At 40.5% G+C, this 27,579-nt stretch overlaps 2 protein-coding genes and 1 non-coding gene across 8 annotated transcripts in view; all 3 read left to right on the forward strand.

The window, feature by feature from the left end:
* The window catches only part of ADAP2 (ArfGAP with dual PH domains 2), a 123,011-nt gene that overhangs the window by 11,724 nt on the left and 83,708 nt on the right, over positions 1–27,579 (forward strand). The gene's annotated exons all lie outside the window — the stretch shown is intronic.
* Positions 1–27,579, forward strand: part of ATAD5 (ATPase family AAA domain containing 5) — a 57,987-nt gene that overhangs the window by 11,600 nt on the left and 18,808 nt on the right. Inside the window, exons 5-15 of the mRNA XM_066263288.1 lie at positions 611–737; positions 1,688–1,769; positions 5,595–5,779; positions 9,722–9,879; positions 11,318–11,477; positions 12,293–12,619; positions 13,836–13,932; positions 15,490–15,569; positions 15,778–15,917; positions 16,242–16,392; positions 26,585–26,764. Coding sequence (XP_066119385.1) covers positions 611–737; positions 1,688–1,769; positions 5,595–5,779; positions 9,722–9,879; positions 11,318–11,477; positions 12,293–12,619; positions 13,836–13,932; positions 15,490–15,569; positions 15,778–15,917; positions 16,242–16,392; positions 26,585–26,764 — 1,687 coding nt within the window. The remainder of the gene's footprint in view (positions 1–610; positions 738–1,687; positions 1,770–5,594; positions 5,780–9,721; positions 9,880–11,317; positions 11,478–12,292; positions 12,620–13,835; positions 13,933–15,489; positions 15,570–15,777; positions 15,918–16,241; positions 16,393–26,584; positions 26,765–27,579) is intronic.
* Positions 25,879–26,063, forward strand: LOC136327533 (small Cajal body-specific RNA 16). Its single transcript, XR_010729732.1, has one exon. It is a non-coding gene; the product is annotated as a small Cajal body-specific RNA 16 (non-coding RNA).

Genomic DNA, 27,579 nt, shown 5'->3' on the forward strand with positions numbered 1-27,579 from the left:
AAGGAATGTCATTTCTATTTCTCCTTTAATCTCCGGCTCTCTTTTGCCTACAGAATATAGTGTGAATCCTTATCAAGTCCATCAAGATTCTTCATAGGCTGAACTAGCTCTTCCCTTTCTTCAGAACACTGCCCTTCATCATTTACAAACTTTTGGCTCTAGTCACACTGAATTATTCATTTCTTTCTAAATGGTGCAGTTTTTACTTTTTTTAGTTTTTTTTTTTTTTAAACTCTTTATTTTTTAATTTTTCTATTTATTCATTTTAGAGAGGAGAGAGAGAGAGAGAGAGACAGAGAGAGACAGAGAGAGAAGAGACAGAGAGAGAGAAGGAGGGAGGAGCTGGAAGCACCAACTCCCATATGTGCCTTGACCAGGCAAGCCCAGGGTTTCGAACCGGCGACCTCAGCATTTCCAGGTCGACACTTTATCCGTTGCGCCACCACGGGTCAGGCTACTTTTTTTAGTTTTTAGTTTCATGATAGGGTGATATATAGAGCTGCTAATGTAATTATCTTGTCCATGGCTTCTAGCATTAATCCTTATGAAATTTTAATGACATTAATTATATAACATATTTTAAATATTTGTTTTTCTTATTTTTTCTTAGGATTCTGCAATAATAATAAATTCAAATCCTACTTCTTTAAAGCATCCTGAGACAAATCAGAAGAAACTTCAGTGTCTAAATGATGTGCTAGGAAAAATACCTAACAAGACTCCTAAAAATGTACCCGGTAATCAGATTTGAGAACATTTTGATGAATATTAGAATGTTTGGGGGCTGGATTATATTGTTTTGAATGCTCTCATTTTATCTCTTGTCTTATAAAATGTTGTACTAAATATTATTTCTATTTTAATAAGTTATAATGTAGTGAAGAGTTTTACAAAGAGTAACTGAGCATATTATAAGTTACTGCATTTCTGTGTATCTGTTTATTCTTAGTTACATTAGTGGTTCTCATACCTGATCATCAAAATCATCTGGGTAAAAAAAAAAATTAAATTTTTATTTTCTTTTTTAGACATACTAAGAATTTCCAGGATGGGTTGTGGAAATCTGTAGTTTAAAAAAAGTTTGTTCTCTAAGAGATTCTGATAATGATATTGACAGGTTGAGGGACCAGAGTTTATTTTATTTGTATTTATTTATTTACTTTTTGACAGAGTCAGAGAGTGGGACAGATAGGGACAGACAGGAAGGGAGAGAGAAGAGAAGCATCAATTCTTCATTGCAGCACCTTAGTTGTTCATTAATTGCTTTCTTATATTTGCCTTGACCAAGGGCTGCAGCAAAGCAAGTGACCCCTTGCTCAAGCCAGCAAGCTTGGGCTCAAGCCAGCGAACATGGGGTCATGTCTATGATCCCATGCTCAAGCCAGTGGCTGAGCATTTAAGATGGTGAGCCTGTGCTCAAGCCAGATGAGCCTGTACTCAAGCTGGATGAGTCCGTGCTCAAGACGGCGACCTTGAGGTTTTGAACCTGGTTCCTCTGCGTCCCGTACTGGCGCTCTATCCACTGTGCCACCACCTGGTCAGGCTAGAATTCTCTTTAATTAAAAGAAATTTTTAAGTAGTTACTTTTTAAAAGCTTAAAAAGATAGAGATATAATTTTGAAAGTAGCTGTATAGTAAAGTAATGATAATGAAAATTAATACTAACTTAAGTTTTTATTTTTCTAAGGAAAAATGAAAGTCGCTCCCTTATTCCTTACCAGAAAGGTTCATAAAATAGCTGATTTTATCCTTGGTTTTGATGAAAGCAGGTCAGTCCAATACAAATTTTTAAATGCCAAAATGTTTTATGGAATGTATGTTGTATTTCTTCATTTACTTTGATGAAAAAGCTTGTAAATTATGCTTTGAAGTTTTAATAACTATATTTTAAATGATGACATTATTGACAATCCTACAACTGAATTTTTGAAGATCTTGTTTATTTTTGCAATTTGTTGCCATCTCTAGTGGAAAAAGAAACAGGTAAACCAAAAGTACCAAAAAGCAAGCTGATTATGAACTTAGTAAATACTTAAATACCTACTATGTACTAGGCATTGGTTTTGGTATTAGGCATATTGTAGGGAACAAAACAAAGCATATTTATTCTTTATCCTCATGAGTCTTCTACGCCAGAGGAAAGACAATCTGATTAGACATTAATTGGGCCAACAACTAAAATACTGCATTTGTGCTAAGGAGAGATACAAAGTTCTACTAAAGTTTCTATTAGGTAAATTGGGTCTGGCCAAGAAAGGCTTTGCTGAGGAAATGACACCTGAATTCATCAGAGGTAGGAACAGAGTTCTAGCCAGACGGAACAGTTTCTGCAGAGTCTGGCTAGATGGAGCGTGGTAAATAAAATACGGAAGACTGAAAGAATACCGGTGTGACTGGCGCATAGAGACCAGGAGTAAGAGGAATGTGAGATGAAGCTCGCTTTCTTTCTTTCTCTTAAGTCAACTAAAATAAGTATAATACATAGTCTTATGTTAAACATGCACCTACCTAATGACAGAGCAAGTCTACTTCTATATATTTACTCAAGAGAAATGAGAACATTTGTCCACACATGTACACAAGATTGTTCTTAGCAGCCAAATACTGCAAATAACTCAAATGGCCATCGATAAAAGAATGGAAAAAACAAATTGTGGTATATTCACATAAGGAATACTAGTCAGCAATAAAAAGGACTGCTGCTGCATTGCCTTGACTGAAAGAAGCCAGAGACAAAAGTGTACCTTCTGTATGATTTCATTTTTATTAGATTCTAGAAAAGGCAAACTAATTCATATAAATATAGAACAGATCAGGCCCTGGCTGGTTGGCTCAGTGGTAGAGTGTCGGGTTCGAGTGGCATGCAGGAGTCCCGGGTTCGATTCCTGGCCAGGGCATACAGGAGAAGCGCCCATCTGCTTCTCCAACCCCTCCCTCTCTCCTTCCTCTCTGTCTCTTCCCCTCCCGCAGCCAAGGCTCCATTGGAGAAAGATGGCCCTGGCGCTGAGGATGGCTCTGTGGCCTCTGCTTCAGGCACTAGAATGGCTCTGGTGCAACAGAGTGACACCCCAGATGGGCAGAGCATCGCCCCCTGGTGGGCATGCCGGGTGGATCCCCATCGGGCGCATGGAGGAGTCTGTCTGACTGCCTCCCCATTTCCAACTTCAGAAAAATACAAAAAAAAAAAAAAAAAAAAAAAAATTATATATATATATAACAGATCAGTGGTTGTATGGGATTGGGACTTGGGTGGAGATTAAGTGCAATGAGGTATAAGGGAACTTCATTGAGAGTGATGAAAGTGTTCTATATCTTTATTGTGGTGATTGTACAGATATGTACATTTATTAAACCTCAAATGGTTTATTTAAAATGGGTGCATATTGTAATATGTACATTATACTTGAATAAAGTTGATTTAAAAAAGAAAAAACGCCTGAACAGGCAGGGACAAAGTGGATAGAAAGTCAACTTGGGACGCTGAGGACTCAGGTTTGAAACCCCAAGGTTGCTAGCTTAACCACAGACTCATCTGGCTTGAGTGTGGGCTCAGCATAGAGTGCGGGGTTTGCTGCTTGAGCATGGTCACTGTATTGAGCCCAAAGGTCACTGGCATGAAGACCAGGGTTGCTGGCTTGAGCAAGGCTTCACTGGCGTGGCTGGTATACTCCAGTCAAGGCCCACATGAGAAAGCAATCAATGAACAAATAAGGTGCTGCAACGAAGTATTGATGTTTATCTCCCTCCCTTCCTTTATCTCTCTCTCTCTCTCTCTCTCTCTTTTTCTTTCTCTCGTTTGTGTGTGTGTGTGTTCATGCGTGTGCGCACGCCTGTATATGTGGCAGACCTGTGGTGGCTCAATTGATAAAGCATCGACCTGTAACACTGAGGTCACCAGTTTGAAAGACCCGAGCTTACCTGGTCAAGGCACGTATGAAACTTGATGCTTACTGCTCCTACCCCCTTCTGTCTGTTTGTCTGTCTCTCTCTTTCCCTTCTCTAAAATGAATAAATAAAAATCTAAAAAAAAGAATATACCAAACTTTTCCCTGATGATTGTTCCATTTTATGAATGAAACAAACTTGAGAGTTCCAGTTACAGTACTACAATTTCTTGTCAATACTTGGACATTATCATACTTTTTAATTTTAGCCATTCTAGTAGGTTTTTAGTGGTATGTCTTTGTGAATTTTTGTTTTTAAACAATTTAATAAATTTCTAATCTTATTGAGGTATATTTATGTGCAGTCAACTGTATTCATTTTAAGTGTATGATTTGGTGAGCTTTGTCAGTTTGTATACACATTGAAACCACCACCACTATAATAAAGGTACTCATTTATTTCCATTCCTCCTCTGGTCGCAGCCTCAGGCAAACACCAGTCTCTTTTCTGTGTTTTATTTTTGCTTGTTTATTTGTTTATTTATTTATTGACAGAGTCAGAGAGAGGGACAGACAGGAAGGGAGAGAGATGAGAAGCATCCATTCTTCATTGCAGCTCGTTAATTGTTCAGTGATTGCTTTCTCATATGTGCCCTGACTGGGGGCCTACAGCAGAGCAACTGACCCCTTGCTCAAGCCAGTGATCATGGGGTTATGTCTATGATCCCACGCTCAAGCCAGCGACCCCTCGCTCAAGCTGGTAAGCCGGATGAGTCTGCGCTTTAGGTGGCAACCTTGGGATTTCAAACCTGGGTCCTCCGCCCCGTCCCAGTCCAGCGCTCTATCCACTGTGCCACCGCGTGGTCAGGCTCTTTTCTGTATTTTAATTTGCATTTTCTAGAACTCTGTGTTTATGAAATCATATAGTATATAGACTCTTGTATCTAGCTTTCTTTCACTCAGCATGATAATTTTGAGATTTGTTCATGTTGTCAGTAGTGCATTGTTTTGTTTTTCATTTTTTCCTTAGCTGGAAACGAGGAGGCAGTCAGACAGGCTCCTGCATGCGCACGACCGGGATCCACCCGGCATGCCCACCAGAGGGCGATGTTCTGCCCCTCTGGGGCGTCGCTCTGTTGCATCCAGAGCCATTCTAGTGCCTGAGGCAGAGGCCACAGTGCCATCCCTAGCACCCGGGCCATCTTTGCTTCAATAGAGCCTCGGCTGCGGGAGGGGAAGAGAGAGACAGAGAGGAAGGAGAGGGGGAGGGATGGAGAAGCAGATGGGCGCTTCTCCTGTGTGCCCTGGCCGGGAATCGAACCAGGGACTCCTGCACACCAGGCCGATGCTCTACCGCTGAGCCAACCGGCCAGGGCCAGTAGTGCATTGTTTTTATTTCTCCTGAGTAGTATTCCATTCTGTAAGTGTTCTGTTATCTCTAGTCACCCCTGTTGCTGGGCATTTGGGCTGTTTCCAATTTTAAGCTATTGTGAACAAAGTTGCTGTGAATATTCCTATACAAGTCTGTTAGATTTTGTTCGTGATTGTGTTAAATTTATAAATTCACTGGGGGAGAATTGATATTTTAACAGTATTGATTCTTTTGAACTAAGTACATAGTACGTATCTATTTGTTTAATTTTCTTTATCAATGTTAAATTTATCAGTAATTATTTAGTGTTTATAATGTTATTATAATTTTCTTAAAAGTCATGATACCTCTGAAAGACCTCAGGATCATGATGTGCAACTTAAAGCAAAGCGTGACTTTCTAATGAGTGGTCTGCCAGATTTGTTGAAACGACAAATTGCAAAGAAATCTGCTGCATTAGATGTGTACAATGCAGTGAGTACCAGTTTCCAGAGGGTTGTTCATGTACAACAAAAAGATGATGGTAAGCTTGTTGATTATTATTGAATAATTATTATGGAAATGTTAGAAGTAGGCCCTGGCCGGTTAGTTTAGCTTGTTAAGAGCATCATCCTGAGCCCTGGCCAGCTGGCTCAGTGGTAGAGCATCTGCCCCACGTGTATTAATAGAAGTCCTGGGTTCAGTTTCTGGCCACGGCACACAGGAGAAGTGCCCATCTAATTCTCCTCTCTTCCCCCTCTCATTTCTCTCTTATCTCTCTCTTCCCCTCGTGCTGTCAAGGCTCCGTTGGAGCAAACTTGGCCCGGGTGCCGAGGATGCGGTTGTAATGGAGTAACTCCCCAGATGGGCAGAGGATCGCCCTCTAATGGGCATGCCGGGGGGGATCCTGGTTGGGCGTGTGCGGGAGTCTGTCTCTCTGCCTCACCACTTCTTACTTGAGGAAAAAAAAAAAAAAAGAGCGTCGTCCTGAAAGGACAATGTTGCGAGTTCCCTGGTCAGGGCACACATGGGAAGCAGTCGGTGAATCTAAGACTGAGGACTGAGTGAAACAACAAATGAATGCTTCCCTTCCCCTCCCCTCTCTCTTCCTTCCTCTCTCTGTTTCTTAAAAAACAAAATTTAAGCCCTGGCTGGATAGCTCAGTTGGTTGGAACATCACCCCAGAACACAGAGGTTGCCAATTCCGATTCCTCGGTCAGAGCGCATATAGGAGCAGCTTGATGTTCCCGGCTCTCTCTTTCTGCCTTTAAGTCTCAAGGAAAAAAAAAGAAGCCTGACCTGTGATGGCACAGTGGATAAAGCGCTGAGCTGGAACGCTGAGGTGGCCAGTTCCAAATCCTGGGCTTGCCTGGTCAGGGCACATATGGGAGTTGGTGCTTCCTGCTCCTTCCCCTTTCTCTCTGTTCTCTCTAAAATGAAAAAATTAAAAAAGATCTTGAAAAGAAAGGAAATGTAAGAAGTAATATGAGACTTGTAAGTTGGCTTAAGATGAGGCTAAGGTTTAAGTACACGTAATTATAGTGATTTTTATTGGAAATTTCAAGTCTCTTCAGCCTTTCGCTCTTGTGCTAGAGAATAGCAGGCACATGTGTGTGGGCCTTGCTTGCATATTGTTCTCCAGAGAGGTGCTGTGTTCTAAAAGGAAGGCAATTCCCTTCTGCAGTTATTGCCTGTGTATGGAAATTCATCTTTAAGAATTTCTCTGCCCTGGCTGAATAGCTCAGTTGATAGAGTGTCAACCCGAGCACAAAGATTGCCAGTTTGATCCTCAGTCAGGGCACATACAGGAACAGATTGATGTTTCTGTCTCTCTGTTTGTCTGTCTCTCCCTTTCCCTTCCTCTCCTTCTAAAATCAATCAATAAAAAAAATTAAGAATTTCTCACAAGGGTTCCAGTCCTGTTCTTGTCCAAGTACTGTTGAATGTTCCAGGAAATTCTGATGGCCTCCTTTCCAGAACAGCTTTTGCTCTTTATTACCATACCTATTTTAGTGAATATTTTCAGGAATAGGTAACAGGTAGCAGTGCTTCAAACAAGTGCCCTAGTTCACCATGTTCTCACATGCACCATGCTCAAGAGCGAGCTGTTCACACAAGCCTCTTTCTTATTGTGTGGTATTAGCTTGAACATAACCTATTCTATTTGGATTCAAATGCTGTAGCAACAACCATAGTCTTACTTTATTTATATGGTCTTTAATTGCTGGTATCTTTATATCTTTGCTTTGTCATTGTTTCTGCCTGGAGTTATTTTTGTCAGCACAAAAACAGTTATATTTTGCTCAACTGACTTTTTGGTTTGGTTTAGTGCACTCCTGTCATGAAACGTACACTATGTTCTGTCCCTTTCTTTCCCTTTTGTGTTTCTGACCTTGATACTATTTGAGTTTCACTAAGGCTCTCCTTTCTTTTTTTCTTTTTTTTTAATTTTTTTTACAGAGACAGAGTGTCAGGGAGAGGGATAGATAGACAGGAACGAAGAGAGATGAGAAGCATCAGTTATCAGTTTTTCATTGCGAAACCTTAGTCGTTAATTGATTGCTTTCTCATATGTGCCTTGACTGTGGGTCTTCAGCAGACCAAGTAACCCCTTGCTCGAGCCAGCGACCTTGGGTCCAAGCTGATGAGCTTTGCTCAAGCCAGATGAGCCTGCGCTCAAGCTGACGACCTCGGGGTCTCAAACCTGGGTCTTCTGCATCCAGTCCGATGCTCTATCCACTGCGCCACCGCCTGGTCAGGCACTCAGCCTCTCCTTTCTATGGAGAACTTCCCAGCCCATCTTTGTAATAATACTCTACTTTTCCTTTTTTCCCAGCTCTGCCACTGGCCATTCAGTTGATGAAGCCTTTCTTGTTATCTTTTACTACTTCAACTTCATATAGTAATTTCTAATAGTATGTTTAATTGTAGAAATTAGTTATGCTTTCTTTTCCCCCTGGTTTTTTTTTTTCTTTTACATAGAGAGAGAGTAAGAGAGAGGGATAGACAGGGACAGACAGGAACGGAGAGATTAGAAGCATCAATCATTAGTTTTTTGTTGTGCGTTGTAACACCTTAGTTGTTCATTGATTGCTTTCTCATATGTGCCTTGACCGTGGACCTTCAGCAGACCGAGTAACCCCTTGCTGGAGCCAGCAACCTTGGGCTCAAGCTGGTGGGCTTTTGCTCAAACCAGATGAGCCCGCGCTCAAGCTGGCGACCTTGGGGTCTTGAACCTGGGTCTTCTGCATCCCAGTCTGTCGCTTTACCCACTGCACCACCACTTGGTCAGGCCTTTTCCCCCTGGTTTTGACAAACCCATTCTCAGAAGTGGTTTACTATAGAACAGCGTATCTATGGGTGGATGAGCAGAAGAGGCAAACAGAGTACCTCTCTCCCTTAGGACCTTACCAGTGAGTGCGTGAACACTTGACTATTGTCTGGCATTCTGCACAGGCCCTTCTTATGCATCTCTAGTTTAATCCCCATAAGAACTATAGGAGGTTGAGTATTATAATTCTACTCCTACTTTACACATAAAGTTTAGGATCTTGCTCACACTCACCTACTTAGTAAATGGCAGGGTCTGGATTGAATCCAGGTCTGACTTCAAAGTTTAGACTTTAAACCAGGATGTTATCTGACCCTAAAATTTTTACTCTTGAGTATCAAAGGTGATTTAAAATGAAAAGAAAGCCTGATCAGGCGATGGCGCAGCAGATAGAGCGTCAGACTGGGATGCCGAGGACCCAGGTTCGAGACCCCGAGGTCGCCAGCTTGAGCACAGACTCATCTAGCTTGAGCAAAGCTCACCAACTTGGACCCAAGGTCGATGGCTCAAGCAAGGGGTTACTCGGTCTGCTGAAGGCCCACGGTCAAGGCACATAAGAGAAAGCAATCAATGAACAACTAAGGTGTTGCAACGAGGAACTGATGATTGATGCTTCTCATCTCTCTCCATTCCTGTCTGTCCCTATCTATCCCTCTCTGACTCTCTCTCTGTCCCTGTAATAAATAAATAAATAAATAAATAAATAAATGGAAAAGAAAATTTGCAGATGTTTGCTTATTTTTATTTTTTTTATTCTCTTAAGATTTTATTTATTTATTATAGAGAGGGGAGAGAGACAGAGAGAGAAGGGGGGAGGAGCAGGAAGCATCAACTCCCATATGTGCCTTGATCAGGCAAGCCCAGTGTTTTTTTGAACCGGCAACCTCAGTGTTTCCAGGTTGACGCTTTATCCACTGCGCCACCACAGGTCAGGCTTTTGCTTATTTTTAACAACTGGAAGTGAAGACTAGGTAATTATTAATTGTATTTGTTTCATGTGAGGATTTTGTTTTCTATGTACTGATCTAAGTTTTGATTCTTTTGTACTAACCACATAGTTGTTGTCAAGTCTTTTTATGTTTATATATTTGGCATTTGACAAATGAATAGTACGTGTATAAAGGTAATTACAACTATTTTTCTGTTTTTCCTTAGGGTGCCCTTTGTGGCATTTGAAATCACCCACTTGTCATCTCCTAACTAAGCTTAAACAAGTGAATACTAAAGTAGAAGATATCTCCAAATGTGTTATTGCTCTTGGTGAATTTTCAACATTGAATTCAAATTTGAAAAGTAGTAATTCTGCTGTGGTCGTAAGTATTATAGAGCCAATCCATTGTAGAGTGTTTCCTTCACACCTTCTAGAGGAAAAACAATTTTGGATATCTACTATAGTTGACTAAAGTTCATTTTCTTTCTAGAGTTCAATTTTAAAAAATAAATCCCAGCTGAATTACATACCTCTTTGAAATATTCCTAGAGATATAAAAACATTTCAAGAATTATTGAGAGCCATTTTTAAAAAATTACATGATACAGTATATTTAAATACTTTATAAGCCAGTGTTATAACTTAGTAAATATGTGAAGTACAATTACAGTGGTGCCTTGAGATACGAGTTTAATTCGTTTTGTAACCGAGCTTGTAAGTCAGTCAACTCATATATCAAACAAATTTCTCCCATTTAAAATTACTGAAATAGATTTAATCCGTCCCAGCCCTATGAAACATCCCCAACCATCCTAAATGATGAAAAAAGACATATTTTAAATTAAGAAACACACATGTATACTTTACCAATGCATAACAAAATATATGAAATAAAAGAAAAAAGTGTTATTTAGTACTGTATTCTTACCTTGGAGACAGACGAGTGTGGCTAACGCAGGTGAATGGCGGAGGAGGAGGGAGGGAGGAAGGGATGCGGGCACTGTAGACATGTAAACTAAAACTGCATTTTCTTTACTTTAAAGAAAACTAAAACTGCACTTTCTTTACTTAAAATGAAAGCACAAAAACTTAATTGTAAAAAAATGCACTTTCTTAACTTTAAACTTAACCTAAGCTTAACATTATGTATTTTTCATTTAATCATCACTTGTTTTTGCCTTTTTGGCTGCACTTTTGGCACTTTCACTTGCAGGACTTTTGAATAACAATCTATCCAAAGAGGTTTGCTTTTGCCTGCATTTTAAAATGTTATGGAAATGTGACAAAAAAGTGTCATTAAAAAGTGCTGAAGCACGACCAGTTGAAACTTTTTCCAGGTGTTTCTTTTCAATGAAACTTGAAAGCTTCACCCACATTGCCAGCATGTCTTTAATTTCACTTGTAGAAATCACTTCTTCTTACTCTACCTTCTGTTGCAGTACCTTAGTTGTTCATTAATTGATTTCTCATATGTGCCTTGACCGGCAGGGCTACAGTAGATGGAGTGTGACCCCTTGCTTGAGCCAGTGACCTTGGGCTCATGCTGGTGAGCCTTGCTCAAACCAGATGACCTCGTGCTCAAGTTGGCGACCTCGGGGTCTCAAACTTGGGTCCTCCGCGTCCCAGTCCAACGCTCTATCCACTGCGCCACCGCCTTGTCAGGCTAAAAGTTATATTTAGTAACATTGCCACCATCAAGGTTACATTTAGTGACTAAAACTAGTATCAATCTATTATATAGACATAGTGGTTGGCAGTATTATACTTAATGTTAATAGATGATGTGGGTCAGTTATTGAGTATTTTATTCATTATTTCAGTTTAGAGAGAGAAGGAAAGACTTTACTGAAGAAGTAAGAAATCTTTTGTTGGAGGAAATTAGGTGGTCAAATCCTGAGTTTTCTTTGAGGAAATATTTTCCTTTGCTTCTAAAAAAACGAACTGAGCATCAAGTGCTCTCTGAATGTCATCGTAAACAAGGTTAGTGATCATTTATGTTAACATTTCACTTTTTAAAGCACTAAGAGTTAGCTATTGGCCCTTGGAAATGGTTATCATGAAGGGGATGGTGCTTATGGTTAGCAGGGAGAAATTGTTCACCTGAAGTAAAGATTCTCATGCAATACAGTGTTAGCCCGGCTGGTGTCCAGAGATGCCAACTCCAAGACAGCTATTAATAATGCATGTTAAGGAAAGCCTTAAATGAGATAATTTGAACTTATGAAGCTTGTTCAAAGGCAATATAAATAACAAGAGATTTAGCTTGCTTTCAGTATGCCACTTTTGAGAGTAAGACAACTGGATGTTTTAAAGTAATAGAAAGATTATTAGATGTTAAAATATATATATTTTTTTCTTTTTCTTTTTTCTGAAGCTGGAAACAGGAGAGACAGTCAGACAGACTCCCTCCCACATGCGCCCGACCGGGATCCAACCCCACCAGGGGCGAAGCTCTGCCCACCAGGGGGCGATGCTCTGCCCCTCGGGGGGGGGGGGTCGCTCTGCCACGACCAGAGCCACTCTAGCGCCTGGGGCAGAGGCCAAGGAGCCATCCCTAGCGCCCGGGCCATCTTTTGCTCCAATGGAGCCTTGGCTGTGGGAGGGGAAGAGAGAGACAGAGAGGAAGGAGGGGGTGGGGGGTGGAGAAGCAAATGGGCGCCTCTCCTATGTGCCCTGGCCAGGAATTGAACCCGGGTCCCCCGCACGCCAGGCCGACGCTCTACCACTGAGCCAACCGGCCAGGGCTAAAATATTTTTATTAGTAAGCACATGCATTTCTCTTATTCCCCATATAGAAAGTCTACAACCAGAGCCCAATGTCAATCTAAAAGAAACCAAAAGGAAACGAGTGGAAACCAAACATCGTAAGTCAAAAAGAAAGAAACCAAATGATTATTCAGAAAATCCAAAAATAATCAATGAGGAATCAAAAGAACTTGACAGAAGAAACAACTCTACTGGGATAATGCTAGATTCTTCCAAGGGTCTGTTTTCTAAAACATGCAGGAAGAAACAAACTGCTTTGAGTACAACATGTAAAGTGGAAACAGAAGCAGAAGATTCTGATGTTCTGATAACAGATGATGATCAAGTATCTACGTTGGAAATATCTTCTATTTCTGGTAAATTAGTTTTTCTCCCTCTGGTCCTAGAACTCTTTTTGTTGTTTTAGTTTTTATATTTTATAAATTTTTATTTATTAATTTTAGAAAGAGGAATGGGGAGAGAGAGAAACATCAATTTGTTCAATTTATTTATGCATTCATTGGTCGATTCTTGTATGTGCCTTGATTGGGGATCAAACCCACAACTTTGGCATATCAGGACACTGCTCCAGCCAACCAAGCTACCTGACCAGGGCTATTTTTGTTGTTGTTGTTTTTTTAGTGAGAGAGAGGGACAGACAGACATGAAAGGAGAGAGATGAGAAACATCAACTCATAGTTGCGGCACCTTAGTCGTTCATCGATTGCTTTCACATATGTGCCAGCTGAACCAGTCACCCCTTGTTCAAGCCAGCGACCCCAACTCAAGCTGGTGAGCCTGCACTCAGGCCTATGACCTTGGGGTTTCGAACCTGGGTCCTCAGTGTCCCAGGCCGATGCTCTATCTACTGTGCCACCGCCTGGTCAGGCTATTTTGTTTTTTAACTTGTCACTTCCCTTCTCTTTTAATATGTACTCATTGCAAATTCAAATAATATATATGTATAAAATAAGTGGAAGTTTTAAAGATTATCCAATTAACAGATTGGTGTTTGGTCTTTGCGCTTTCTGTGTTTTTGTAAATACATATGCTTTTTTAAAAACTTAGATCATATTATACATATTATTTTACACTTATATTTCTGATGTGTTTCCATTCAGGATCTCTAGCTTTTTCAAAGTATCCCACTGAATTGATTTATTCATCTATATATGTAGCTTTAGAGTATGTTTTGATATTTGTATAGCAAGTTATTGTTTATTTTTATTTTTTATTGATTTTAGAGAGGATGTGGGTGAGAGAGAGAGAGTGACATTGATTTGTTGTTCCACTTATGTATCCATTCATTGGTTGATATTTTTATGTGCCCTGACTGGGGATCAAACCCCCAAACCTTGTTGTATTGGGATGATGTTCTAACCAACTGAACTACCTAGCCAGGGCAATGGTGGTTTTTAAGGGGGAGTTTAATGTAAAGAATTTTAAATGTAATATTAAGTTTTGAAATTGCCTTCTTAGCATTTTGTAAATATGGTATATAATTAGTTATTGTTACATGAAACAAATGTAAATGTCTAAGAATATATGTTCATGAGAAGAAACAAATACTTTAATATATATTTTTTCCTTTAGATTCTGGAACTGAAGACATGCTTTGGACAGAAAAGTATCAACCTCAGAACTCCAGTGAACTTATAGGCAATGAACTAGCTATAAAAAAGTTACATAGGTTGGTAAAATTGAGAAGTAGTTTATGAATCTGGTTTTTAAATTTTTATTCTAAAATCTAGAAGTTATAAATTAATATATTACATAGTAAAATCTTAAGAACAATTTAAGTAAATATCTCTTCTCCTTGGAGAACCATTATTAAAGGTTTCTTGTAAAACCTTCCAGAAAAATATTTATGCATATATTAGTTTCTTCTTTCCTAACAAATGGGATCATAGTACTACTAATTCAGGTCCATAAGCCTTTGTCTACAATCCTCACATTTAAAAAGTTCTGAAAACTGAAAGCATATCAACTTTATTTTTATTTATTTTTTTTTAGTGAGAGAGACAGGAAGGGAGAGAAATGAGAAGCATAAACTCATAGTTGTATCACTACAGTTGTTCATTGATTGCTTCTCATATGTTCCTTGATTGGGGGGCTCCAGCTGAGCCAGTGACCCTGCTTCAAGGTGGTGAGCCTGTGCTCAATCCAAATGAGCTTATGCTGCAGCCAGATGAACTAGCTCATGCTCTAGCTGGAGATCTTGGGATTTTGAACCTGGATCTCAGTGTCCCAAGTGACGCTGTATCCACTGGGCCACCACGAGTTAGTCTGTTGCACTCATTCTTGCATTCATTGGTTGATTCTTATATGTGCTGTGACCAGGGATCAAACCCACAACCTTTTCATAATTGGACAGTGCTCTTCTAACCAACTGAGCTACCTGTCCAGGGCAAATTACCTTTTTATTTTTTAAATGTTTATTTTATTGATTTTAGAGAAAGGGAGGGAGACAGAAACATCTGTTCCTGAATGTACCCGTTGCGGGGATCGAACCAGCAACTTCTGTGCTTCTGGACGATGCTCTAACCAAGCTATCCTGCCAGGGCAACCTTTCTAATATCTGGAATATTCTGAATTCTAAAACCCCCTGGCCCAAAGGATTTTACATAAGAAATCGCAACCCATAATAATAGTTAACACCTTGAGCTTGGCACTGTGCTAAGTACTTGCATTGTCCTTAGGTCATTTAATCTTGAGAACAAGAGGGTGTAAATACTGTTCTTTTCTCCTTGATGATGAAGCCTGGAGAGGTTGAGTATTAAGGTCACACAAGTAGACGTGATGGAACTAGAATTTAAATTCAGGTAGTCTAGCTTTAGACCAGATGCTTAGCATTATGTATTAGGCATCGTTCATGTTATTACACAATCTAACAATTCTTTTCAGTTGCTCTGTATTATTATTATTTTTTAAAGATTTTATGTATTGATTTCAGAGAGGAAGAAAGGGGGGTGGGGAAGAGCAGGAAGCATCAACTCATTATAGTTGCTTCTCAGGGGCAAGCTCAGGGTTTGGTGACTCAGCACTCCAAGGTGGAGGCTTTATCTACCACAGGTCAGGCTGTGTATTGGTTTCTTTATGGATGTACCATAATGTATCTTTCCCTCTACTGATGTGGTTTTTTCCTTTTGGAGGCTAATATAAACAATGTTGCAATAAATATCCTTGCACATATAATCTATCTCTATTCTGTGTATTATTTTTACTAATATATATTTTCTGATGGCAGTTGGTTGAAAGACTGGAAAAGAAGAGCTGAATTGGAAGAAAGACAAAATTTGAAGGGAAAAGGAGATGAGAAACAAGAAGGTATTTCTTTCCCATTTCACTGAAAACTTTTAGAATTAGATTAGCCAAAAACTTAAAAAATTTCTTATTTATATTTTATATATGGTGTTTTAGTTTTTACACATTAAATTTCCAGAACTTACTGGCAAGAAGTTAGTGGGATTTGATTATTGGGTTTGGTGAGGTACTAAGCAATTATTATTTTATGTGCATTTGAATAATTTTTCAGATCTGTTGGATAGAACTGACTTTAAAGGCAGTTCAGATGAAGAAGAGAGTCGTCTTTGCAATACTGTCCTTATAACAGGGCCAACAGGAGTGGGGAAAACTGCCGCGGTGTATGCTTGTGCTCAGGAGCTGGGATTTAAGGTTAGTCATAGCTACAGTGCAACCATGTTAATGTAGTAATTGCTCTTGAATTAAAAGAAAACATAAACTGGCCCTGGCCTGGTTGCTTTGTGGATAAAGCGGCATCCTGGCCCACTGAGGTTGCTGGTTCAATCCCTGGTCAGAGCATGTATGAGAAACAGTCAATGAATGCACACCTAAATGGAACAGCTAAGTGGAACAACGAGTCGATGCTTCTGTCTCTCTTCTCTCCCCACCCAAATCTCTCTCCCTTCCTCTCAAATCAATGGAAAAATTATAAAGGAAAATATAAATTCTGCCTTTTTTCATATATTCTTTCTTTAGATATTTGAAGTGAATGCCTCTTCTCAGCGCAGTGGGAGACAAATTCTATCTCAGCTGAAGGAAGCTACTCAGTCCCATCAAGTAGACAAGCAAAGTGTGAACTCACAAAAGCCTTGTTTCTTTAATAGCTATAACATAGGCAAGTCACCAAGTAAGTAAATTATTTTCTTTGTAATACCCTTTTGAAAAATAATATCTAAGAATAAAAATTTAGCCTGACTAGGTGGTGGCGCAGTGGATAGAGCGTCGGACTGGGATGCGGAGAACCCAGGTTTGAGACCCCAAGGTCGCCAGTTTGAGGGCGGGCTCATCTGGTTTGCGCAAGGCTCACCAGCTTGGACCCAAGGTCGCTGGCTTGAGCAAGGGATCACTCAATCTGCTGGAGCCCCTCAGTCAAGGCACATATGAGAAAGCAGTCAATGAACAACTAAGATACCACATCGAAGAATTGATGCTTCTCATATCTCGCCCTTCCTATCTGCCTGTCTGTCCCTCTCTCTGACTCTCTCTGTCTCTGTCACCAAAAAAAAAAAAAAAAAGACTTGAGGAACTTCTGTAGATTTTTCAGAATTTTCGGTATAGCTCTCTTCTCCTTGGTATTCTGCCATATAAACTCTATCTCCCTTGACTTTCCAGTACTCCTAGTTTAGTCTCCACAACTCGGTGACACTTCTGGACTGGATTCCTCCTTCTCACTGGGGCCTGGAAATTCTCTCAGGTCAACAAGCTACACAGTCCATAGGTCCCTCCTTGTTTATTGTCTCTCAGGTATCCACTGTCCTTTATTGCATTATATTGAAAGTCTTATTTTTATTTATTTACTTATTTTTTATTTTAGTGAGAGGAGGGGAGGCAGAGACAGACTCTTTCATGTGCCTCTACCAGGATCCACCCAGCAAGCCCACTAGGGGGCGATGCTCTGCCCATCTGTGTCCCTTGCTCCATTGCAACTAGAGCCATTTTTTAGCACCTGAGGCGGAGGCCATGGAGAGCCATCCTTAGGGCCTGGGGCCAACTCGTACCAGTTGAGCCATGGCTGCTGCAGGAGGGAAGGAGAAGAGAGGGAGAGATAGAGAGGGGAGAAGGGGAGAGGTGGAGAAGCAGATGAGCGCTTCTGTGTGCCCTGGCCAGGAATCAAACTTGGGATATTCACACACACCGGGCGGACACTCTAACAGTGAGTCGACCAGCAAGGACCTAAAGTCTTTTTTAAAAAAATTTTTTATTGACTTATTGGGGTGACATTGGTTAATAGACTTATACAGGTTCCAGGTATGAATTTCTTTAATACATCATCTATATATTGCACTGTGTGTTCACCACCTCAAGTCAAGTCATCTTTCATCACCATTTATCTCCCCTTTACTCTGTTCCGTCTCTTCCCACCCCTTTTCCCTGTGCTAATCACCGTACTGTTGTCCATGTCTATGAGGTGTGTTGTTTTGCTTAGTCCCTTCACCTTTTATACCCAGCCCCCTAAGTCCCCTTCTTTCTGATCGCTGTCCATGTGTTCTGTCTTTGTGAATCTGTTTGTTTTGTTAGTTTATGCTGTTCATTAGATTTCACCTGTAAGTGAAATCATATGGTACTTGTCTTTCTTTGATGGAATTACTTCATTCAGTATAATAATCTTCAAGTACATCCATGTTGTTGCAAAGGGTAAGATTTCCTTCCTTTTTTTTTTTTTACGGCCAAGTAGTACTCCCTTGTGTGAATGTACCACAGCTATTTTATCCACTCACCTACTGATGGATATTTGGGCTGTTTGCAAATACAGGCTATTGTAAATAACACTGCAGTGAATATAGGGGTGTATATATTTTTTCAGATTAGTGTTTTGAGTTTCTTCAGGTTTATTCCCAGAAGTGGAATTGCTGGTCATAAGGCAGGTTTAGTTTTTTGAGGTAACTCCATACTGCTTTCCACAGTGGCTGCACAATCTGCATTCCTATCAACAGTGCATGAAAGTTCCCTTTTCTCCACATCCTTATCAACATTTGTTGATTTATTGGTGATAATCATTTTGACAAGTGTGAGGTGATGTCCTATTGTGGTTTTAGTTTGCATTTCTCAGTCCTGGCCAGTTGGCTCCACAGTAGAGCATTGGTACAGCATGTGGATATCCTGGCTTTAATTCCTCATCAGGGTACACAGGAGAAGCAACCATCTTCTTCTCCACCCCTCCCCTTCCTCCTTCTCTCTCTCTCTTTCTCTCTTTCTTTCTCTTCTCCTCCCACAGCCATGGCTCGATTGGTTCAAGCACATTGGCCCTGAGTGCTGAGGATGGCTCTGGGGAGCCTCTACCTCAGGCACTAAAAATAGCTTGGTTTTGGCCTGACCTGTGGTGGTGCAGTGGAGCAAGCGTCAACCTGGAACACTGAGGTTGCCGGTTCAAAACCCTGGGCTTGCCCCGTCAAGGCACATGTGGGAGTTGATGCTTTCTGCTCCTTTCCCCTTCTCTCTCTCTCTCTCTCTTTCTCTCTCTCTCTCTCTCTCTCTCTCTCTCTTTCTCTCTCTCTCTCTCTCTCTTCTCTAAAATGAATAAATAAATAAAAATAATTTTTTAAAAATAGCTTGGTTTCAAGCATGGCCCTAGGTGGGCAGAGCATCAGCCACAGATGGGGTTTGCCGAGTGGAACCTTGTCAGGATCTATTTTCTCTCTATTTCTCTATTGGAAAAAGAAAAAATTGCATGTCTCTGATGATTAGTAACATTGAGCATCTTTTTTGGGTGTCTGTTGGCCATCTGTTTATTCTTTTTGCAGACGTGTCTATTCAGGTCCTTTGCCCATTTTAAAATTTTTATTTTTTGCTGTTGAGTTTCCTAAGTTCTTTGTAAACTTTTTATATTAACCCCTTATCAGATGTATCATAGTTAAATATGTTCTCCCATTCAGTGGGTTGTCTTTTCATTTTGTTGATGGATTCCTTTGCTGTTCAAATCTTTTTAGTTTGATACAGTCCTGTTTGTTTCTCTTACCTTCTTTTTCTCTTTCCCTAGGAGATATATCAGAAAAAATATTGCTATAAGAAATGTCCAAGATTTTTTTTTTTCTTTTTTTTTCTTTCATTTTTCTGAAGCTGGAAACAGGGAGAGACAGTCAGACAGACTCCCGCATTCGCCCGGGATCCACCTGGCACGCCCACCAGGGGCGACGCTCTGCCCACCAGGGGGCGATGCTCTGCCCATCCTGGGCGTTGCCATGTTGCGACCAGAGCCACTCTAGCGCCTGAGGCAGAGGCCACAGAGCCATCCCCAGCGCCTGGGCCATCTCTGCTTCAATGGAGCCTTGGCTGCGGGAGGGGAAGAGAGAGACAGAGAGGAAAGCGTGGTGGAGGGGTGGAGAAGCAAATGGGCGCTTCTCCTGTGTGCCCTGGCCGGGAATTGAACCCAGATCCTCCGCACGCTAGGCCGACGCTCTACCGCTGAGCCAACCGGCCAGGGCCATGTCCAAGATTTTTACTGCCTGTTTTCTTCTAGGATTTTTATGGTTTCAAGTCTAATATTTAAGTCTTTAATCCATTTTGAGTTTGTTCTTGTGTAGCGTGTAAGGTAATCTCGTTTCCTTTTTTGCATGTATTTATTCAGTTTTCCCAACAGCATGTATTAAATAGACTGTCTTTACCCCATTGTATGTTTTTATTTCCTTTTTCAAATATTAATTTACCATAAAAGCATAGGTTTATTTCTCTGCTCTCTATTCTGTTCCATTGATTTATATATGTTTATGCCAGTACCATGCTGCTTTGATTGCCATGAATTTTTAGTATAGTTTGATATCAGGTAGCATAATTCCTTCTGCTTTGTTCTCTTTCCCAAGATTGTTGTGGCTGTTTGGGGTCTTTGTGGTTGGTTCCATATATACATTTTTGCAATACTTAATTTTAGTTCTGTGAAATACACCATTGGCATCGTTTTGTGTTTTTTTTTAAGTTTCTTTTAGGTAGATTTTTTATTCAGTTTTAGAGAGGAGAGAGACAGAGAAGGAAAGAGAGGAGAGAGAAACAGAGAGAGAAGGGAGGGAGGAGCAGGAAGCATTAACTCCCATATGTGCCTTGACCAGGCAAGCCCAGGGTTTCGAACTGGCAACCTCAGCATTTCCAGGTCGATGCTTTATCTACTGCGCCACCACAGGTCAGGCACCATTGGCATCTTGATAGGAATGCATGAACTCTAGAGATTGCTTTGTGTAGTATGGACCTTTTACTGATGTTAATTTTTCCTATCCAGGTACACGGTATATGCTTCCATTTATTTGTATCTTCAGTTTCTTTCGGCACTGTCTTATAATTTTCTGAGTACAGGTCTTTTATATCCTTGGTTAATTATATTCCTAGATACATTTATTTATTTTTAAAAATTTTTATTTATTGATTTTTAGAGACAGGAAAGGAGAGATTGAAGCAGGGGGGACAGAAACAGGAAGCATCAACTCATAGTAGTTCTTCCTGTATGTGCCTTGACCAGGCAAGCCCAGGGTTTTAAACTGGCCACCTCAGTGTTCTAGGTGGACGTTTTATCCAGTGTGCCACCACAGGTCAGGCTATTCCTAGGTACTTCTTCTTTTTTATTTATATATTTACATATTTATATATTTACTTATTTAAATTTTTTTTGTATTTTTCCGAAGTGAGAAGCAGGGAGGCAGACAGACAGACTCCCACATGTGCCTGACTGGGATCCACCTGGCAGTGCCCACTAGGGTACAATGCTCTGCCCATCTGGGCCATTGCTCCTTTACTACAGGAGCCATTCTAGCGGCTGAGGCAGAGGCCATGGAGCCATCCTCAGCACCCAGGCCATCTTTGCTCAAATGGAGCCTTGGCTGCGGGAGGGGAAGAGAGAGATAGAGAGAAAGGAGAGTGGGAAGGGTGGAGAAGCAGATGGGCACTTCTCCTGTGTGCCCTGGCTTAGAATTGAACCCTGGACTTCCACACGCCAGGCCGATGCTGTACTGCTGAGGCAAATGGCCAGGGCCCCTGGGTACTTTTTGAATCTAATTATAAATGGCGTTATTTTCTTAGTTTCACTTTCTGATAGTTTATTATTGGTATATATAAGGTATAACTGATTTCTGGATACTTATTTTATATCCTGCTACATTACTGAACTCATTTATCAGTTCCACTAGGTTTTTGGTGGAATCTTTAGGGTTCTTTATATACAGTATCATGTCATCTGCAAATAATGACAGTTTTACTTCTTCCTTTCTAATTTGGATGTCTTTTATTTCTTCTTCTTATCTGATTGATGTGGCTAGATCTTCCAGTACTATAGGGAATATGAATTGGTAAAAGCGGACATCCCTGTTTTGTTCCTGATCTTTTTTTTTTTTTTTTTTTTCTAACTTTTTTTTTTTTTATAAGATTTCTTTTTTTTTTTTTTTTTTTTTTTTATTCATTTTAGAGAGGAGAGAGAAAGGGAGAGACAGAGACAGAGAGGGAGAGAGAGACAGAGAGAGAAGGTAGGGAGGAGCTGGAAGCATCAACTCCCATATGTGCCTTGACCAGGCAAGCCCAGGGTTTTGAACCGGCGACCTCAGCATTTCCAGGTCAACGCTTTATCCACTGCGCCACCACAGGTCAGGCTTGTTCCTGATCTTAAGGGAAATGCTTATAGTTTTCTCCTGTTGAGTATGGTGTTGGCTGTGGGTTTGTCATATATGACCTTTATTACGTTGAGGTATATGATCCATCTATTCCCATTTTGCTGAGAGTTTTTATCATAAATGGATGCTGGATTGTATTAAATTATTTTTCTACATCTGGATATGATTATATGTTTTTTTCTTTTCCAAGTGAGAGGAGAGGAGATAGAGAGACTGACTCCTGTATATGCCCCGATGGGGATCTACCTGGCAACCCCCTCTGCAGCCAATGCTCTGCCCATCTGGGGCCATGCTTGCAACCGATCTATTTTTAGCACCTGAGGTGGAGGCTCCACGGAGCCATCCTTGGCACCTGGGGCCGATGCACTTGAATCAGTCAAGCCATGACTGTAGGAGGGGAAGAGAGAGAGAGAGAGAGAGGAGAGGTGGGTAGAGAAGCAGATGGTTGCTTCTCTTGTGTGCCCTGACCAGGTATTGAGCCCAGGACATCCACACGCCAGGCCGACAGTCTACTACTGAACCAACCAGCGAGGGCCTGATTATGTTGTTTTTATCCATTTGTTTATGTGGTGTATTACATTTATTGGTTTGTGGATATTGTACCAACCTTGAATGCCCAGGATAAATTCCACTTGACCATGATACTATATATGATCTTTTAATGTATTACTGGATCTTATTTGCTAATACTTTGTTGGGAATTTTAGTATCTATTTTCCTTAGGATATTGGCCTATAATTTTCTTTTCTTCAAGTGTCTTTATCTGGTTTTGAAGTTAGGATAATGCTAGTTTAATAAAATGAGCTTGGGAGTCTTCCCTCCTCTTGAAAGTTTTTGTATCATTTGAGAAGGATAAGTGTTCTTTGATTGTTTGGTAAAATTCACCTGTAAAAGCCGTCTGGTCCAGGAATTTTGTTTGTTGGGAGTTTTTTTTTTATTATTGCTTCAATTTCATTAGTTCTAATGGGTCTATTCAGATTCTCTGATTCTTTCTGATTCAGTTTTAGAAGATTATTTTGAGGAATTTATCCATTTTGTCCAGATTGTTCAATTTATTGTCATATAGTTATTGGTAATATTTTCCTACAATTTTTTGTATTTCTTTGGTGTTAGTTTTTACTTCTCTTTAATTTCTGATTTAATTTATTTTTGTCCTCTCTCTTTTTTCTTGATGAATTTGGTTAAAAGTTTGTCAATTTTTTTTTCAAAGAACCAGCTCTTGGTTTTACTGATCTTTTATATTGATTTTTTTTAGAATCTTTTTTTTTTTCCTGCTCTGATGTTTATTTTCTTTTTTCTCTTCACTTTGGACTTTCTTGTTCTTTTTTAAGTTAGAGTATTTGAGAGTTTTCTTGTGTCTTGAGATCAGCCTGTAGTGCAGGGGTCTCAAACTCAACTCAGCATGTGGGCCGCAGAGCAAGATCACAGTCGTTCGGCGGGCCGCACTAGGTCTACAAAAGGCAACTGTTACGCAACACTTTTCAGTGTCACAAAACGACCAGAAACTGTAGTTCGTGGATTAGTCTGCGGGCCGTGAGTTTGAGACCCCTGCTGTAGTGCTATGAATTTCCCTTTAAGGCTCTTTTTACTGTGTCCCATAAATTTTGTGTTCTCGTTTTCATTTGTTTCAAGGTATATTTTGATTTGTTTCTTTCTTTTTTTTTTTTTTTGTATTTTTCTGAAGTTGGAAACGGGGAGGCAGTCAGACTGACTCCTGCATGCGCCCAACCGGGATCCACCCAGCATGCCCACCAGGGGGCGATGCTCTGCCCATCTGGGGCGCTGCTCTGTTTTTATCCAGAGCCATTCTAGCGCCTGAGGCAGAGGCCATGGAGCCATCCTCAGCACCCGGGCCAACTTTGCTCCAATGGAGTCTTGGCTGCAGGAGGGGAAGAGAGAGACAGAGATGAAAGAGAGGGAGAGGGGTGGAGAAGCAGATGAGCACTTCTCCTGTGTGCTCTGGCTGGGAATCGAACCTGGGACTGCTGCACGCCAGGCTGACACTCTACCACTGAGCCAACTGGCCAGGGTCTTGATTTGTTTCTTGATCTCATTTTTAAACCATTCATTGTTAGGTAACATGTTATTTAACCTCTATGTCTTCCATGTTTTGTAGATTTTTTTCTTGTCATTGACTTCCTGGTTTCATACCATTATGGTTAGAGAAGATGCTTGATATGATTTTAATCTTAAATTTATTGAGACTTGATTTATATCCTAACATGTGGTCTATTCTACAAAACATTCCACGTGCATTTTAAAAGAATGTGTATTCTGTTTCTTTGGAGTGAAATGCTCTGAAGGTATCAATTCAAATCATCTGATCTGCTGTGTCATTTAAGGCTGCCATTTCCTTATTGATTTTCCGCCTGGAGAATCTGTCTATTGATGTCAGTGGGGTGTTAAAATTTCCTAGTATGACTGTATTGCTTTTTTGTTTGTTTTTTTATTTTTCTGAAGCTGGAAACGGGGAGAGACAGTCAGACAGACTCCCGCATGCGGGATGGACCGGGATCCACCCGGCACGCCCACCAGGGGCAACGCTCTGCCCACCAGGGGGCGATGCTCTGCCCCTCTGGGGCGTCGCTCCACCGCGACCAGAGCCACTCCAGCGCCTGGGGCAGAGGCCAAGGAGCCATCCCCAGCACCCGGGCCATCTTTGATCCAATGGAGCCCCGGCTGCGGGAGGGGAAGAAAGAGACAGAGAGGAAGGGGGGTGGAGAAGCAAATGGGCGCCTCTCCTATGTGCCCTGGCCGGGAGTCGAACCTGGGTCCCCCACACACCAGGCCGACGCTCTACCGCTGAGCCAACCGGCCAGGGCCTGTATTGCTTTTGATCTCTCTCTTCATGCTCATAAAAATTTGCTTTATATCTGGCTGAGTAGTTCAATTGGTTTGAGTGTCATCTTGATAAATCAAGTTTGCAGGTTTGTTCCCTGGTCAGGGCACGTACAAGAATCAACCAATGAATGCATAAATATCTGGAACAACAAATTAATGTTTCTCTCTGTCTATCTGTCTCTTTCTCTCCCTCCCTCCCTCCCACTTTCTCTTAAATTGATAAATAAAAAATACAAGATTTGCTTTACATGTTTAGGTTCTCCTATGTTGGGTGCATAAGTGTTTACAAGGGTTATATCCTGTTGTTGGATTGCTCCTGTTATTATTATGTAGTGTCCTTTTTTGCCCTTACTATATATAGCCTTTGTTATTTTTTATTTATTTTTTAATTTTTATTTATTTATTTTTTTTATAGAGACAGAGAGAGAGTCAGAGTGAGGGATGGACAGGGACAGACAGACAGGAACAGAGAAATGAGAAGCATCAATCATTAGTTTTCATCGCGCATTGCGACACCTTAGTTGTTCATTTATTGCTTATATGTGCCTTGACCGTGGGCCTTCAGCAGACCAAGTAACCCCTTGCTCGAGCCAGCGACCTTGGGTCCAAGCTGATGAATTTTTGCTCAAACCAGATGAGCTCGCGCTCAAGCTGGCGACCTCAGGGTCTCGAACCTGGATCTTCCACATCCCAGTCCGACACTTTATCCACTGTGCCACCACCTGGTCGGGCTGTAGCCTTTGTTTTAAAGTCTATTTTGTCAGATATAATATAAATATTGCTACCCCAGCCTTTATTTCATTTCCACTTATATGAAATACTATTTTCATCCCTTTTCTTTTATTTAGTCTGTGTGTATGTTTCTTCCTGAGATGTGTTATTTTAAGATAATGCATTCCTTACTTACCCTGTGTTAAAATACCCCATTTTTATGAAATGATAATGAAGTCTGTGATAATTTTTTCAAACTCAGAATTTTCAGTAAGTTTTTCAAACACCTGTAAGATACAGAATAAATGATAAGATCTGTGCAGAGAGAGGGTTCAAAAAAAGAGTAGGACACGGTCATGGAATTGAGCCCATGTGCTAGTACGTGAAGAAGATTCTTTGCCAAGGCCATGTGAAAATATTTAGGACATGTGAGCACTGAGTCATGGTACTTAAGAGAGAAGTTAGAACATATTCTGATGGTCTGGGGAAAGGCTCCTGTGTTGCTGAACCTGCCTAGTTGTGGGTGCAGCCTGGTACCAGCGAGCCCTATCCTGACCTAAAGTAAATTCCCCAGGAGCTATTACTGGGCTTTGAATTTGCAGTAACAGGTGTGAACATTCTAGCAGCAGTTTAATGATCATGTATGATACTGCAAACAAGAAAAAAAAAGAACATATTCTGGAATTAAAGTTGGGTGCCATCAGCTTCCAGTGAGGGGAGGGATTAATCACTTATTTTTTAACTTTGTATCCATTCTCCATAGCATCTCTAAAAAATATTCTTTATTTGCAATATCAATTTACTGGAGGGTTAAGTTGAAGTTGGACAACAAAATTATGGAATATACTCAGTTTATACTGTTAATCACTTTTCCTCCAGCCTTTTCTGAAATCACAGAGGTGTAAAAAAAAGTGAATGTAGGGATTATGAACATTATTTGCTTCAAGAATGAATATTTCTTTGAAAGGGGTGTCTTTTCCAAATGACTGGTTTTACCTTCTCTACTGATAGAATAACAAACCATACAGTAACATTTGACTATTGAGTATTTGAATGTAAGAAGAATGAAAGAAAATGTCTGTATATTTGATTTATGTAGAAATATAGCATGTGGGTAAGTCAATTTTGCTGTTTTTTTAATCTTTAGAATATTTATCTTTATGTGTAATTTGTTTTTGGCAGAAAAATTAAGTTCCCCTAAGAAAGTTCTTACATCACCAAGGAAACTTCCTCCACCATCATCACCACAGAGTAGTAGACCAAAGCGAGCACTTCCACCTAAACATTTAGCAAATTATTTTAAAGTATCTTCCAAGCCAAAAAATAATGAAGAAATAGAAGAAATTCTGGAAAATAATAAAGGTAGGACATTAAATTGACAAAATAATTTTGAGTTTTAATATTAATGCTGATACATAAAAATATGATCATATTTCATGATTTGCTGTTTATTTTTAAATTTTTATAGTATTGATTTTAGGCAGGAAGGAAGAGAGAAAGAGACAGAGAGACAGAAATATTGATCTGCTCCTGTATGTGTCCTGACCAGGACCTCTGTATATTGGGACACTGCTCCAACCCAGTGGTCCCAAACCTTTTTTAGGCCATGGACCGGTTTAATGTCAGAAAATATTTTCACGGACCGGCCTTTAAGGTGGGACGGATAAATGCACAAAATAAGATTATGCAGCCGGTGTAAAAACTGTGGTATTTTTAAATATAATTGTCAAACTTACGATATTTATTGGGCTAAGTTAAAGGAGGAACAAGCATGTCCTCATTATTCAGGCTGTATTTAAATTTGTTATTCTGACGTCTCATGTTATTTATTCTTTCTCTGTGGACCAGTACCAAATGGCCCACGAACCAGTACCGGTCCGAAGCCTGGAGTTTGGGGACCACTGCTCTAACCAACCAAGCTATCTAGCCAGGGCTCCTATTGCTGTTTACTAAACTTCAGCTATGCTCTGACCTGTGGTGACGCAGTGGATAAAACGTCGACCTCGAAATGCTGAGGTTGCCGGTTCGAAACCCTGGGCTTGCCTGGTCAAGGCACATATGGGAGTTGATGCTTCCAGCTCCTCCCACTTCTCTCTCTCTGTCTCTCTGTCTCTCCTCTCTCTCCCTCTCTGTCTCTCTCTCTCCCTTTCTCTCTCCTCTCTAAAAAATGAATACAA

The sequence above is a fragment of the Saccopteryx bilineata genome, chromosome 2, assembly GCF_036850765.1.
Source record: "Saccopteryx bilineata isolate mSacBil1 chromosome 2, mSacBil1_pri_phased_curated, whole genome shotgun sequence".
Taxonomy (NCBI): Eukaryota; Metazoa; Chordata; class Mammalia; order Chiroptera; family Emballonuridae; genus Saccopteryx; species Saccopteryx bilineata.